Here is a 15,780-nt window from a genome sequence, read left to right on the forward strand (position 1 = left end):
GGGAGCCTCAATTGATAGCTTAGACTTGGGAGGTGTAAGCTCCGTCGGTCGACTTGGACGAGGAGTCATCTTCACAACTATGTCTTCTTTGGGCCATTGTATGAACGTCTTGCGCGCATCGCCCAAAGTCATGATTTCATCATTTGGGGGCACGGGCAGCGGATAGCCTGACCAGGTGTCCTTTACTGTATCGATGGACACCTTGGCATACCCAGCTAGCAGGTCTGCGCCGTGGACCTTGTCTGTAACCGAGGGCTTGAAAGCCATGCCCTCAGCAACTTCAGGAGCGAAAGTTGGGTGGACTCTCGCTAGTAGGACACACTGTGCTGCGCCCTGCATAAGGTGAAAGTTTGAATTTAATATTGGAATGTGTACATGTCTTTTATTAGATATGGATCGGATAACAACAATTACCTCGATGTGGTCCACTGCAGCTAGTGGTGCGATCGGGAGACCAGGGGCCGGCACCTCTGTGGATGCACAACTACTCCTATGCTGTGACGGACTCGCGTCGTGTTGTACACGAGGAGTTGGTTGCACAGCAGGTGTTGTGACTCGGGGTATATTCATGTCGGCGAGGACCTTGTTAACCCTTTCTTCCACCCTTGCATTCATGCTAGCTTCTAGTTCTTGAATGACCTCAACCTTAAGTTCGGCCTTCAAACGAGCGTCCCTCTCTTCCTTGGAGACTTTCCGTTTCCTGTATTGGGATCTGTACTGAGGGAGTCCATGCTTCCAGGGCACATCGCTACCAATTCCCCGAGTTCGGCCAGGATGTTCTTTGGTTCCGAGCGCCTTTGTGAGGATGTCATCTTCGCGCCTCTTCGGCGCGGACTCAACCTCGCTTTGTGAAGCTTGTTCAGTAATCAAGCCCAACTAGAAAAGAAGATAGTCGTTTATACGAACTTGTACTTTATACGAACGGAAATTAGTTAGGTTAAGTAGTGAACTCACCAGTTCCTGATAGACGACGGCATCACTTTTGTTCTCAAATGTGACAGAGCCGTCCGGGTTGACCTTACCCCTTGCCCGCGCCCAGTTGCGAGCTCTTTGTTCAGGGATGTCTGAAAACGGGGCAGGGACATTCGCTGCTGCAGCGGCTGCATCTTCTTGGGCCCATATTGCCTCCTTGCCGATGTACCCTGCGGTGCCCAGCCGATGCGGGTGCTCATTCCGCTGTTGCAGTAGGCGATGTGCCTCGCTTGATTCCCTAAACTCTTGGGTGGTCTTGAGAGAGCAGAATTCCTCCCAAACCGCTTCGGTTATTTGAGGGTATTCATCGAACGGCGTATGATTGCCGGGCGGGTTGGCAAACTCGGTGAAGAGCTTCGACTTCCAATTCTTCCAAGCTTTGCCCATCTTTTGGAATGCCTTCCGCTTGAGCCTATCCTTTGCTTCGGCTGGAAATGTGAACCATTTCTCCATTGCCGTCCAAGCTCGCTCTTTCTCGGCTTCTGTGACCTTCCCGATATCTTTATGGAGGATCCCGAAGTTCTCACGTGCCGCTATCCCGCAGCAGTTAGACCATCTTCCAATGACAGTCCTGGGCGCCGTGGGCCTACCACTAGCGTCAACCTCTCTTATAACTTGCACTGTGGTCGGCCATATATTTTGTGACCGTGGATTTCTACTAGACCTACTTGCACTTGTCCCGCCCGACATCGACGTATGTTGTTCATGCGGCAATTCTGCAGCACAAACAGAAGGCAATATTTGCTAAGGGGTGCTAGCTAAAATTTATGTGGTCATGTGGTGAAAATTTATCCTATAAATTACCATGAATTTCGGGTTGTTGGACCGCCGTTGTCGCGGGATGACCTTCGGCAACTGCCTCTGTGGCTGGGTTTGCTTCTTCCTGGATCCTCGCAGGTGTTGGGGAGGGCGGGTTTGCGCCGGGCGTTGACATGGTTTAACTTTCACGAAAAAGATTATAAATTTCCTACCATTAGACTAAATAGCATTAGATCCAATGTAATACGGGGTATACTATGAAAGATATGGCCTCAGTTTTGCTGAGAAATATGCATCAATTACAATCATTTGCATGAAGGGATAAAAAGAGGAAATCATAACATCAAAAGAGCAAGTGCAGAAAATCTGTTCTTATGCATAAAAAAAGAACAAGTGTAGAGGTATATAACCACTGAATCAATCATGCAAATTTAAAAAACAGCAGCAGCAAGGGTACAGAATTTGCATGATTGACATAAAACAGCAGCAGGAGGAGTATATATGCCACAGGGGTATCAACAGCATGGGTATATAAATGAACAAGTGTAGGGGCAAAAAAATGAACAAGTGTAGATAATATGTTCTTATTGAGCAATTCATCACTGGCCATTTAATAAGGAACACATTGGGCAGCAGCAGCAAGGGTATATAAATCATCAAAGAATGACAGAAAACAAGTGTATATAGTCTCCTCTTATCAATCCAGAAAAAAGAGCAAGTGCAGAAAATCTGTTCTTATGCATAAAAAAAGAACAAGTGTAGATAATTTGTTCTTATTGAGCAATTCATCACTGGTCATTTAACAAGGAACACATTGGGCAGCAGCAACAGGGGCAAAGATACTCCACAGGGGCAGCAACAATAGGGGTGTATTAACAAGTAGCCCACAATAACAGCAGTGGCAGGGGTGTATTAACATAAAACATCACTGGCCATTTATCTAGTTAAAATCATGCAAAATTCAACCAATGCAGCAAAATTAATCCTAAAATCATCTAATACAAAAAGACTAATTCATCTAATACTGCATATATTTCATCCACAAATAGTCCAAATTCATCACCTCATATATTTCACATCTCAAATATGCATATATTTCATCAAAAAAAAGGAGACAGTACTACTAACTTCATGTAAACAGCAATTCATCCATTCAATTCAATCAAGTGTAGATAATAAAACAGCCCACAATCATTTATGTGGCAGCAGCAGCAAGGGTATATAAATCATGTATATAAACAACAATTCATGCAATTCACCTATTCATAGACAAAAAGGGTATATAAATCCACAAGTTTAGATAATCTGCAAAGTTCCTTAATCATCAAAGAATGACAGAAAACAAAATGCATGGAGAATTTTGGTGTCTAGGTCGGTTCCGTCCATGGACTACACTGACCAATCCACCAAAATTCCCCATGCCTTTTGTATTCTGTGATGGTTTGATAACCTCGGAACAACATTAAATCTGCGGCCAATCAATCAATTCTTCCATTTGAACTAAATTTCAAACCCTAAACCTAATAAAGTTCCTTAATTATCAAAGAATCAATTCTTCCATTCATGGGCATCAGAGAGAGAGGGGTACCTGGAGAGGAGACGACGAGCAGAGGAGGCGGCACACGGCGATGACGAGTCCCGGTCGAGAGGAGGAGGCGGCGGAGAGGAGATCCCGGTGGCGGCGACGACGGTCCTGGCGTGGCGACTGAGAGGAGGTCCCGGCGGCCGTCGAGAGAGTGAGTGAGGCGGCAGCGGTGGAGAGGTCGAGGCGGCGGTGGGGAGGGCGGCGTAGAGGGCGGAGATGGCGGTAGAGAGGGCGGCGGAGATGGCGGCGGAGAGGTCGATGGAGATGGACGGCGGCGGTCGAGAGGCGGCGGCGGTGGAGAGGGCGGCAGAGAGGTCGAGGCGGCGGTGGGGAGGGCGGCGGCAGAGATGGTGGCGGAGAGGTCGAGGTCGAGGCGATGGAGAGGAGGGCGTAGAGGGTGGCGGAGAGGGCGGCGGATTTGGCGGCGGCGAGGACGGCGGTGGAGAGGTCGAGGCGGCGGTGGAGAGGAGGGCGTAGAGGGCGGCAGAGAGGTCGAGAGAGGCGAGGCGGCGGTCGAGAGAGTGAGTGAGTGAGAGTGGGCGCCGGATCTGGATCGATCTAGAAGATGTCCAACCCTAGGTCAACCCTAGTCAAACTCACCTGTGACGGGCTCCAACTATGTGGCCGTCACAGGTGGCCTCACCTGTGACGGGCGCCAACCGTGGAGCCGTCACAGGTAAGACCACCTGTGACGGGCCCAACACTCTGGGCCGTCACAGGTGAGGTCACCTGTGACGGCCCTACAGATAGAGCCCGTCACAGGTGAGTTTGCCTAGAGCAATTTTATTTTATTTTATTTCACTTAGTTCTTTTATTTTCCTTAACATATTTTCACATACACTACATATTTTTTTATACTTAATTATTATTATTTCACTAACGGTTCATCCTTGTACGCGTTGTTAGCCAAGTTGACAGTGGTGAAACCTTCATTGTCAACTTTTACATTGCGAAGATCGACCCATCGACAACGAAACAACGGGACTTTGAACTTCAAGTAATCTAGCTCCAATATTTGCTCAACTCTACCATAGTATTGATCACGACGACCACCGTCACTAGCAGCCTCGATGCGTAACCCACTGTTCTGCACTGTGCATTTGCTGTCTTGCTTGACCGTGTGAAAGGTGTATCCATTTATGTCATATCCTTGCCAGGTGGTGGCACTCCATTCAGGACCCTGTGACAACCACTGAAGTGTTTCACTAGGCAAGTTCTGCAACCTGGCAATTCGGTTCTTCAGCCACTCGTTGAAAGAAGACATGTGCTTATTCCTGACCCAACTCTCTGATCGGCCTGGGTTCTCTTGTCGGATAACTGCAAGGTGTTCGTCAACGTACGGCACCACCTCAGTCATATGCTGTAGTACCGTGAAATGAGCTTTATCGTACACCTTCCGATCCAACCTAATAGTCTTTCTTCCAACAGTACCAACACCGTCAAGCCTCCCTTCGTGATGAGATCGTGGTAATCCAATTGAAGATGTTTCTGACATGTAGTCCACACAAAATTCGATGGCCTCTTCGGTGGTGTAACTCTCGATGATACTCCCCTCGGGGTGTGAACGGTTCCGTACATAACCCTTAAGGATCCCCAGGTACCTTTCGCAAGGATACATCTGCGTCATGAATGCTGGACCACAGCACTTTGTTTGCCTCACAAGGTGCACCGGAAGATGTTCCATTATGTCAAAGAAAGTTGGAGGAAAGTACATCTCAAGATGACATAGGGTTCTCACAAGTTCTGCCTGTAGTTTATCTAGTCCCTCGGGATCAATGATCTTCTGGCCGATTGCATGGAAGAAGGAACACAACCGCTGGATCGGGTGTCGCACCTTAGGAGGCAAAATATTCCTTATTGCAACGGGCAACAGCTGTGTGATAAGAACGTGGCAATCATGCGACTTCATTCCAACCAACTTAAGATCTTGCAGTGAAACGAGCCTACTGATTCTTGATGAGTAACCAGATGGAACCTTTATACCACTCAAACATGTTAGCAAATCAATCTTTTCTTCTTTCGAGAGAGTGTAGCAGGCTGGAGGAAGGTAAACCCTGCCGGATTCCGTGGTTATGGGATGTAGCTCCGACCGAACACCCATATCTTCCAGATCTCGTCGGGCGTTGAGACCATCCTTTGTAGTACCTGGGTTAAGCAGTAATCCCATTAAACTCTCGCATACATTCTTCTTGACATGCATCAAATCTATGCAGTGGCGAACTTCAAGATCCTTCCAGTATGGTAGTCTCCAGAATATTGACTTCTTTTTCCACATGCTCCTCTCTTTTGTCTTTTGTTTTTTCCTTCGATGTGCTCTTCTCTTTTCGCTTTCCAACTTTCCTCTTTTTTCCAAACTCGTTGGTTATTCCCATCACTAAGTTGTGCACCTCTGTCCCTGTTAGCTCTGTCGGGGGTCCGGCTGTATCTCTGTGTCCATTGAAATTCTTTCTCATATTCCTATACGGGTGATACCTTGGGAGAAATCTCCTGTGACCCATGTAGACCGTCTTGTGTGAATGCTTCAACCATTTGCTTCTTGTTTCCTCCATACACTCCGAACACGCCCATTTCCCTTTCACAGTTTGGCCAGAAAGGTTGCCAAGGGCCGGATAATCGTTGATGGTACAAAACAGCATCGCATGGAGGTTGAAATACTCTTGTGCATATGCGTCCCATGTTCGTGTGCCCTCATTCCATAGCCTTTCGAAGTCATCGATTATCGGTTCAAGGAACACATCGATATCGTTGCCAGGTTGTCTCGGTCCTTGAATGAGCATGGCAAGCATAATGTACTTTCTTTTGAAACACAACCAGAGAGGAAGGTTATAGTTAACAAGCAGAACTGGCCATGTACTGTGACGACTGCTCAAATCACCGAAAGGATTAATGTCGTCCGTACACATTGCGAAACGCATGTTTCTTGGGTCATTTGAGAATTCCTGGTAAATCCTATCGATTGTCCTCCACTGCACTGAATCTGCTGGGTGCCTCAGCATAGTATCGACTTTCCGTTCTTCAGCATGCCAGCGCACAAGCTTAGCTTGTTCCTTGTTCGCAAACATTCTCTTCATGCGCTCCGCAATTGGGAGATACCACACCACCTTTGCTGGGCCTCCCCTCTTTGACTTACTTCCTTCACCTTCACTCTTTGCTCGTTTGTATCTTGATCCCCCACAGATAGGGCAGACATCCAAGTCAGCGTATTCCTTGTAATACAAAATGCAGTCGTTCGGACATGCATGAATTCTTCTGACCTCCAGGCCCAACGGACATAATACTTGCTTCGCTTCATATGTCGTCTGAGGTAAATTGTTCCCCTCTGGCAACAGATCCTTTAACAGCTCAAGGAGTTCTGTAAAACTCTTGTCCGACCAGCCATTAATAGCCTTAAGCTTCATCAGTTCCAACACGCATGACAACTTGCTGTGCTTCGACTTGCATCCATCATACAACGGCATCTGGCAATCTTCCACCAACTTACTAAACTTCTCATAATCTCTGTCGTTGTCCTCTGCGTCTTCAATGTCATGCAACATTGTAGATAGACATTGAGTGTCCAAATCTATGGTCTCTCCACCTAAAGGAGAAGGTACGAACATGCCTTCTCGAGCTGCGGCGGTGTTCTCTACACCCTGATCCAACACTTCTTCAGCTGCGACATCAGGCGCCTCTTGCTCTCCATGCTTGGTCCAGCAGGTATATTTCTTCATGAATCCATTCATTATCAAATGAGCATGCACTTCATCCTTGTCTTCGATCATCTGTTCATTCTTACAGTCCCTACATGGGCACAACATGTGCATGCTCATCCTACTTTTTCTGTCATTATCCGCAAATGTGACAAATTCAGTGACCCCCTCTCTATACTCGGTAGACGAACGATGCGCATAGTACATCCATCTACGATCCATCTGAAATCAACAACATACGAAGAAAAATAAATGATGATCGATATGTTGAGAATGAATGGAGAATAATGTGTTTTTTACCTTGAATTTTAGTAAAAAATCGCCCCCCTTGCCCTCCCAACCGATTTGTGAACAGTACAATGGTCGGGATGGAAAGCAGTTGGCAGTTTGGGGGTATTTATAGACCCAACACACCTCAAACGGGTTAGATAAAAAAAGCCCGTCAAAGGTATTGCTCATACCTTTGACGGGCTTCTATTCAACGGCCCGTCACTGGTATCCGCTCACCTGTGACGGGCCAGAAATGAAAGCCGTCACAGGTGGCGGCCCATCACCTCTGACGGCTTCTAATGTATCGGCCCGTCACAGGTGAGGGGATACCAGTGACGGGTTGGAAGAAAAACTCGTCACTGGTATACCTCTGACGGGTTTTCCTTTCGGCCCGTCACAGGTGAGGGGATACCTGTGACGGGCCGCGGCCAGATGCCTCACCGGTGACGGCATCCCGTATAACCCGTCAAAGGTAATGGTCAATACTGACCAATTCGTTTGCCCGTCACAGGTATCCCGTCAGAGGTGTGAGGATCTGGCGTAGTGTAAAAGAGGAGAGAGAATAGCAGCGGGCTACATATTTATAGCCAGCTACAGCACGAGCTCCAAGATACATGTGTGTATGATAAGTGAGACCAGATATTAATTGTGTATTATATATTATAGGTAACTATTGTATATATTGGCTATAAAATAAACTATAGATGATTTGTAGCCCATAATTGATTATACTATTGAACTTGCTCTAATCGATATGCTTTTCTTAAAAGTACTAGATGAGATTAAATGAATCAGAGAGAAGTTAGTGCTCTTCTTGTTCTTGATGAAAAAGTAATACGAGCAACTCAGATGGATGGAGGGAGTATCTATATGTATATCTCAGCGATAGAGCATGACTTAATTATGCTCAATGATCCTGAGTTCCTGACGTTCCGTTCCTTTAGCACAAACCAGCAGACCATCCATCATGCACAGGGAGTCAGACGTCTTACTGTAGCTCGTCTGAAAACGATCTCTAATCACAGGGAGTCTGAACTCTGAACTGCACTAAGCACTTGTCAGTTCCCTAGCTCATCATAGGCAAGCGCGGCGTATACTCTTCGATCGTAAGCTGATTTAATTACCTGTCGTTGTAAGCAAGAACAATTTGTAACTTTATATACTCCATCTTAATAAAATTTGGTTGCCGTTCCTTCGGCCGACCCAGCACAAAAAAAAAAAGCTGATTTAATTAATCTTTGTTAGAGATAGATCATCATCATCATCTCATCTCGTTAGCAACTACTCCCTCCGTCCTAAAAAAACTCAACCTAGGACCCCTCCTAAAACAACGAATCTGGATAAAATTCATATCCCTCCTAGGTTGGTTTTTTAGACGGAGGGAGTATATAACTGTGAACTTGTTAAGTACAACGGCACTCTTAAGCATTACAATGTGAGTACAAGTGCTTGCAAGTGACCTACCTGCAGAATATCGAGTGTGTCAACGGCCGGTGCTGGTTCACAGCAAGGAAAGTGTATGCATCTGTATATATATCTAGCTAGCTAGTATATATAGCGAAAAACTCAAATCATTTCATCGGATGATCAGGAATACAATTGTATGTGGTGGAGCTAGCTAGCGCAATGAACGACATAACGAGTGCCATATCCTTAATTAATCATGCTGTTTTAATTCAATATCTAATTAAATATCTAATTAACTCCTACCAGTATATAAAACTTCCGGCAAAGATCGATATTTCACACACAACATATAATGTCGACAATGTCTAGTGTATATCAAGATGCCTGTACATATCGTTAAGAGGTAGTAGTATATATCATAACAAAGAGGTATATATATGTATCAGAGAGGGAATAATCATGTCTATAAATTGGTCGAAACTACAAACGGAAATAACTTCTGACCAAGCGTGTGGTCACCGTATGTAGGGATGCAAGTGGGTAGTCCCTCTACCCGCATAAAAACCCGATTGCTAGTCTATTTCCCGTATGGTAGTACAAAATTTAGAAGAAAAAAATGAATAAGTGGTAAAAAAACCCACTTACCCATGCAAGTTGCATGATCAAAGTAGTCCTCTATTTACCAATATTAAAATATCCTTCAATATTGTCTAGAAGTTATTAATGTAATCTGGTATGTACAATTCTTGTTTCTTCTATCAATATAAATAGCACCAGCAATACGCTGGATTTTCAAAAGAAAATTGACTAGAAGGTCTTTAGAGAGAATAATCTAGCTAGCTTAGCCAGTCAACTGTACTAATACATGAGAAGGGCAGGCATGAAATATCTACATGAACGAAATGATAATAGTAGCAAAAACTTAATTAAGCATATATGTATACAACAAATGATAATAGACACAAATGTTGTACACATTATTTCTAGAAAAAAAAGTGTATCAGACAATTTGTGTCTGATACACTTTTTTTCCTAGAAATAATGCGTACAACATTTTCCGAAATTGTTGTTTTTTTCTTGAAGAATACATGCATACAAACATTTCCTGTTTAATTTTCTAGCATTATAGTTAACTGCTACTTGCATCTTAATCAATACTTATCATCACAGAATTAACTAATATATATCCAAAATCTAGACTATCAGAATGCCAGATTCATACATATGTATAGTACTTGATACAACGTACGACACACCAATAATATACGAAGAGAGATATATCATATACACACTAACCCAGCTTTTGGAAACATGAAGGAAAAATCATGTGTATAAACTCAATCAAATAAACTGTTAAAAATGATAAATCCATTGCATATTGTTTGCTTTATTGAATCTGAAGTAATATGCCACAACCAGCACAAATCCATGTTTTGTTGTTCAAACTGTCTAGCATTCCAGATCTGGTATCCGACTTGTGATCAAAGTTCAAACTACTTGTGCAGATAAATAAAGGAACCCATTGGCAATTCATGATTAATTTCTTGAGATAAGCTCATGAAATTTCTGAGAACTAATTGGGAAATAATTTTTGGATCATAGCCTGAGCTCAAGGTCTAGGCCTTCTGGATCCTCATCGGAGTTCTTGCTAGTTGACTCCCCAGCTGATGTGCTGTGTCCTCCCTCCCTCATCAGATCAATAAGTTCCTACAAACAACAGAGTTATAAACTTGTTAATTAACAAATTAGTAGAATTTCCTCACCTATATGTGCACATGACATATATTTCATGGTACTTCTCAACTATAAAACAACAAGGGGACTTAAATTAAAATAATTTTACCTGACTATTAGGTACTTGAGAGAGGGGCTGTGCCATCGTCACTTCATTTGCAGGCAGCATGATGTTGTTTGAATATGGATAATAAGCTGCTCCAAAAGCTCCAGGAGGACTGAAGATTGTAGATGTTGCATTGGTTAGACTATGAAACTGATCACAAGTTAACTGGACTGCCAATTGAGATCACATAATACATGCCTGATGTTGTTTGGATTATTGGGATAATAATAATATGCTGCTGCTCCAGAGGCTCCAGGTGGTCTAAAGATTGCAGATGTTGCGTTGGTTAGATTATATAAGTATATATATGAATCTTTGATCACAAGTTAACTGGACTATTAAGTAATAATCATATGTGTATATATAGTACATATACCCGCTGATGATGTTTGTATTGGAATAAGATGATGCTCCAAAGGTTCCAGGAGGTCTGAAGATTTGCAAAAGCATTAATTGGTTAGAATATGATAAATACATTTTTTATCACAGTTAACTAGATTGTTAACTCCCCGCAAAAAAAAACTAGATTGTTAACTAATCATATAATGCATGCCTGATGTTGTTTGGATTGGGAGGATATATTGTTCCTGCAGGAGCTCCAAGAGGTCTGGAGATTGCAGAATGTTGCACCAATTGGTTAGACCATGATGAATATAATATAATATAATATAATATAATATAATATAATATAATATAATATAATATAATATAATATAATATAATATAATATAATATAATATTTGATCAAATCAGCTGGACTGTTAATTGATCATATGATACATGCCTGATATTGTTTGGATTGGGAGGATATGTTGTTCCAGGAGCTCCAGGAGGCCTGGAGTTGCACTAATTGGTTAGACCATGATGAATCACTACTGGAGAAGTGCACATCTCTCCCGGTTCACAAGCCCCTTTACTCCTGGGTAGCGAACCGGGAGGAAGAATCCGGGACTAAAGATGGCGGTCTTTAGTCCCAGTTCAAATACCCGGGAGTAAAGCTCCATCTTTAGTGACTCAGCCACGTGGCCAACAGACTAAAGATTTTTTTTATTTTTTTTAAATTTGGTTGTGCTGTGTGCTGCCTGTACATACATATATATATATATATATATGTATATATATATATATATATGTATATATATATATATATATATATATGTATATATATATATATATATATATATTTATATATATATATATTATGCATATAATATGTTTAAATACATATATATGCATAATATAGAAATGTATATATTACATATATGTGTGCACATATATGTATATGCACTTAAGTAAAATATGGCCTATATTTACTGAAGTGCACATATATATGTGCACTATATGTTTTTACACATATATATATAATATAATAGTCGATCAAATTAACTGGACTGTTAATTAATCATATGATACATGCCTGATGTTGTTTGGAGCGGGATATGGCCCAGAGGCTCCAGGAAACCTGAAGATTGCAGATGATGTTGGATTGGTTAGACTATATAAATGAATCTTTGATACATATGACCGTTAATTAATCATATAATACACATGTATAATGTACCTCAAGGGGGTAGACTGAGACTGCCCAAAGTTCATGGCACCCATCCCTTCACTGCCATAATGCATCTGCAATGTAACTAATAATTATTGATAGACTGCATGATTATGTCATCCTATAATAGTACTATGTAGTGTTGATCCCACTTAGTGCATTTAATAGTATTTTGCTGGCTTCTTGTGCTTCCACGTCACTACAATTATTTTGCACCTTCCGATCTTAATCGTGAGATAAGCAAGCTATCCAGCCTACCCAAACAAAACAGACCAATTTTCATTTAATGGGCCAAAACGAAGCCATGATGTGGCTAATTAACGCAGCCCAAGCCTATATACTGATCGTTAGGTTACCACCGTGGAAAGAAGACTGATCACCCCACCCGACTGAGTCACTCGGTGAAATAGTCATAATACCTGCTGTGGCTGCAGCAATTCCTCACCACAAATTATCATTCACAATGGGTAAATCAGGGGTTAATCCCCTTTATTATCTCCGTAAACTTTTACAATTCCTCTGTTAAATGTGACCGGTGCATCCTCCTCCAAATGAACCGTCGATGTTCTTTAATCCACCATTATCTACAGACGCACAGTGTACTATATATAAATACTACCTCCTTTTTTAATAGATGACGCCGTTGACTTTTTCTCACATGTTTAACCATTCGTCTTATTCAAAAAATTTACGTAATTATAATTTATTTTGTTATGAGTTGTTTTATCACTCATAGTACTTTAAGTGTGATTAATATCTTATACATTTGCATAAAATTTTTAAATAAGACGAATGGTCAAACATGTGAGAAAAAGTCAACGGCGTCATCTATTAAAAAATGGAGGGAGTACTACCCAAGACAGTTCGTTCCTAAATACCACTTGCATCTTCCCTTCTCAGTTCTCAACCACAGCATGAATCACCTATAGTCAACAAACATGTTATCTCTTATTATCTATAAATGTTATTATCTTCACATTTTTGTCTCTATAATATCATATATTTTCAGTTCCAATTATTTTTCACAACATTTCAATTATTTTACTATTATCATATATTCTCTACCTGATAGTATTCATAGCAATGTGCAATTGATCCCACTAACTACAATTAAAACTAATTTCCTACTTAGTGAGTAAGCCACATCATGTCTTTTTATCCTACCACTGGATAGCATATGAGCGCTCAGTCGCTCAGATCACAAACGAGTGACGAATCAAAGAACCTCACTAACATGGCAATATGATCAGATGGACCACTGGAAGCTGAAACAAAAAGTTAGAGATAAAGATGTCATGGGTGGCGTTCCTTCCATCTTATGCTTGCGCTACTTTTATCTCATGTAACTGACACAAAGTCAGCTTGCATCCTGAATGTGTTTTACCATAACTAATTAATGCCTTCAATGACCATTATTTAATCTCAATTTACTATTATCATTTATCAACCCCCTTAATTTCTTATTCGATCGATCCTAAATCCACCGTTGTCATCTTGATTTCTCCTTCTATAGCTATATATATATGCATATTACGTTGTTCTCTCGCTTCACACAAATTAAACTACTCCATCTCTTATATTTTCTGTTGAGATATACGGTATCTTCTAAGACATGCATGGATCATGAGCAACTAAATAACAGGTTTCTCTCTATGGCATATCATCATCGATTGCTGTTTTTACTTACCTCTGTACGTTTAGCCCTCTTCCTTTTGCTTTTAGTTTTCAATCTCTTCCTATTTGTTGTTTTTCATACATCATCGTGTGCTTCTAATAACATATTTAACTCATTTCTTTATGATGTTACCACAAAATATTCTTTGTTCTCCAGCAGAGGTGATTCATTGTAAATATAAAAATGCAATCATAAATCTTAAGGAGTATGATGGACCGAAAGTAGTTACATGCACAAACACGTTGCAGAAGGAAGATATGATCAAGCAACAACTATCAGATTGCCAAGCTTTTACCATTAGTTACGTAAAAAATGGAGTACATCACCTTCAAACCATGATTCTCAGGAAGATGGTACCAATAGCAAAATAAAAATTTATCATTTTTTTATGCTATATGTCTTCCTGCCTCCGTTTGATTTGCATGTTTCTATGTGTGACCGACTGGATATATGCATTACTGTAACTATTATATAACTATATTTTATATGGCAGCATGTGCTTCAATTTTTGTTAATCTAAGAATTCCCACAACAACGCACGGGGTATCTTCTAGTTATATATATATCTTCTCATCTTGAAATAATATCATTTCTTGTTTCTTTTTTTTCTTTCTTGCTGACAAGAATACTATTGAAGTACTTTGGACACATAAACATAGAGAGATTGAACAAAACCTCGATCTAAAATGAGAAAAAAAATCAGTCTTAAACAACAACTACTACTAGTACTACTGATAGAAGAAAAAAAAAATTCTATACCGCGAGATGTGGTGAGTAGTGTGCAGGCGGTGGCAGTGAAGGGGCAACGTTGGCATGCATAGACCATGGATAGACTGATCCCCTTATTGCAGCTATGTCCTGTTTGACAGATCCATTTCAAAAAGACTCATCCGGTTACATTAAAAAATAAATCTATAAAATTAAACATGATAACATATACAATAGATCATAGAAAATTAATTTAATCAAAGGTACACAAATCAAACAAAAATCGACGGATCCGCATCTGTTTGCTAATTATAATTTATTTAATCTTATTTAATATAATTACCAAGCCATCGGTAGTTCCATCTGGGATCTGAGGTGGCCCCTGCTGAGCGTTTTGCCTTTTTTCCTGCTCGGCTAGTTCGTTCTTTCTTTTTTGCTCGGCTAGTTCACTTTGAATCCTTATTATCTCTAGCTTTGCAACCCCAAATCCTCTCTTCCTTTCCTTGGGCTTATCATCTTTCTTCTTCTTCTTGTCACCCTTCCTCTTCCAAGGATCAGATGAACCATCATCCCTGTTGCCTCCTGCACCTCCTGCATGCATCATCTCTGGATCCCCTTTATCTAGCTAGGTATATAAGCAGTACATAAAAAATTCAGAAAAAAAATTGATGTTTAGAACATGAAAGCAAAGTAGTTTAGGTTCAAAGAGAAAGAGAAAGAGGAAGAGAGAAAGATAGATCTTAAGCACATACCCAATTATTGGTAAGATCTTTTCTTTCTGACTGAGACTGAAGAAGAAGAAGAAGGCCTGGCGGCTGCTGGGTGGAAATTGTTTTTCTAATCAAAACATGGGTATTTATACTGTAGAGATGTCACCCTGAACCCTAGAGGAGAGGCAGCGGACAAATGAATCTTGAACCTTGATGACATCCGACGGTTTTAGATTTGATTTCCTTGGAGATGAGCATCTTATCATCCATCCGTTTGTGACTGTGGAGTTTATTTACAGCTAGCTGCTAAATTTGGATTCACATTATTACACCAAAAGAGAGAGATAAAAAAAAGTATATATGGCCATAGTTGGAACAAATGGAAAGCAGCTGGATTATGTTTGTGTGTGATAAAACGCTAGCGCAGAAACAATACAATAGCAGCTGGCGATTTCGAGCAAAATAGGATACTGCCAAGATATATATAAAGTTGATAAGTGCGGGGTTTAAGTGAAGGAAGAGTGTTAAGAGACCAGTTCACACACTGCGAGCTATGGAAATTTGTCTGCATGCCAATTTTACAGAACACTGGCAATCGGCCGTTCTCTCCTTT

The 15,780-nt window shown here is 41.3% G+C and overlaps 1 protein-coding gene across 1 annotated transcript; it reads right to left on the reverse strand.

Annotated features, from left to right (window-relative positions):
* Positions 1-10,033: 10,033 nt before the first annotated feature.
* On the reverse strand, positions 10,034-15,359 carry LOC4339587 (uncharacterized). The gene is made up of 11 exons (XM_026025784.2): positions 15,210-15,359; positions 14,801-15,082; positions 14,509-14,607; positions 12,084-12,148; positions 11,940-11,984; positions 11,307-11,357; positions 11,076-11,129; positions 10,899-10,952; positions 10,721-10,783; positions 10,526-10,634; positions 10,034-10,389 (listed from the first exon to the last, which is right to left on the reverse strand). The coding sequence occupies exons 2-11, from the start codon at positions 15,059-15,061 to the stop codon at positions 10,279-10,281; spliced, it is 912 nt and encodes a 303-aa protein (XP_025881569.2). The 5' UTR covers positions 15,062-15,082; positions 15,210-15,359; the 3' UTR covers positions 10,034-10,278.
* Positions 15,360-15,780: the final 421 nt, after the last annotated feature.

The sequence above is a fragment of the Oryza sativa genome, chromosome 5 (genome assembly GCF_034140825.1).
Source record: "Oryza sativa Japonica Group chromosome 5, ASM3414082v1".
Taxonomy (NCBI): domain Eukaryota; kingdom Viridiplantae; phylum Streptophyta; class Magnoliopsida; order Poales; family Poaceae; genus Oryza; species Oryza sativa.

What these genes read in the sequence shown, in the direction of transcription:
- LOC4339587 (XM_026025784.2), bottom strand. Translation starts at nt 15,061, where the DNA reads ATGATGCATGCAGGAGGTGCAGGAGGCAACAGGGATGATGGTTCATCT. An exon ending in ATGGAACTACCGATGGCTTG is followed by an intron (nt 14,608 to 14,800) that starts GTAATTATATTA and finishes TCTGTCAAACAG; the next exon opens with GACATAGCTGCAATAAGGGG. An exon ending in TCTCAGTCTACCCCCTTGAG is followed by an intron (nt 11,985 to 12,083) that starts GTACATTATACA and finishes TGCAATCTTCAG; the next exon opens with GTTTCCTGGAGCCTCTGGGC.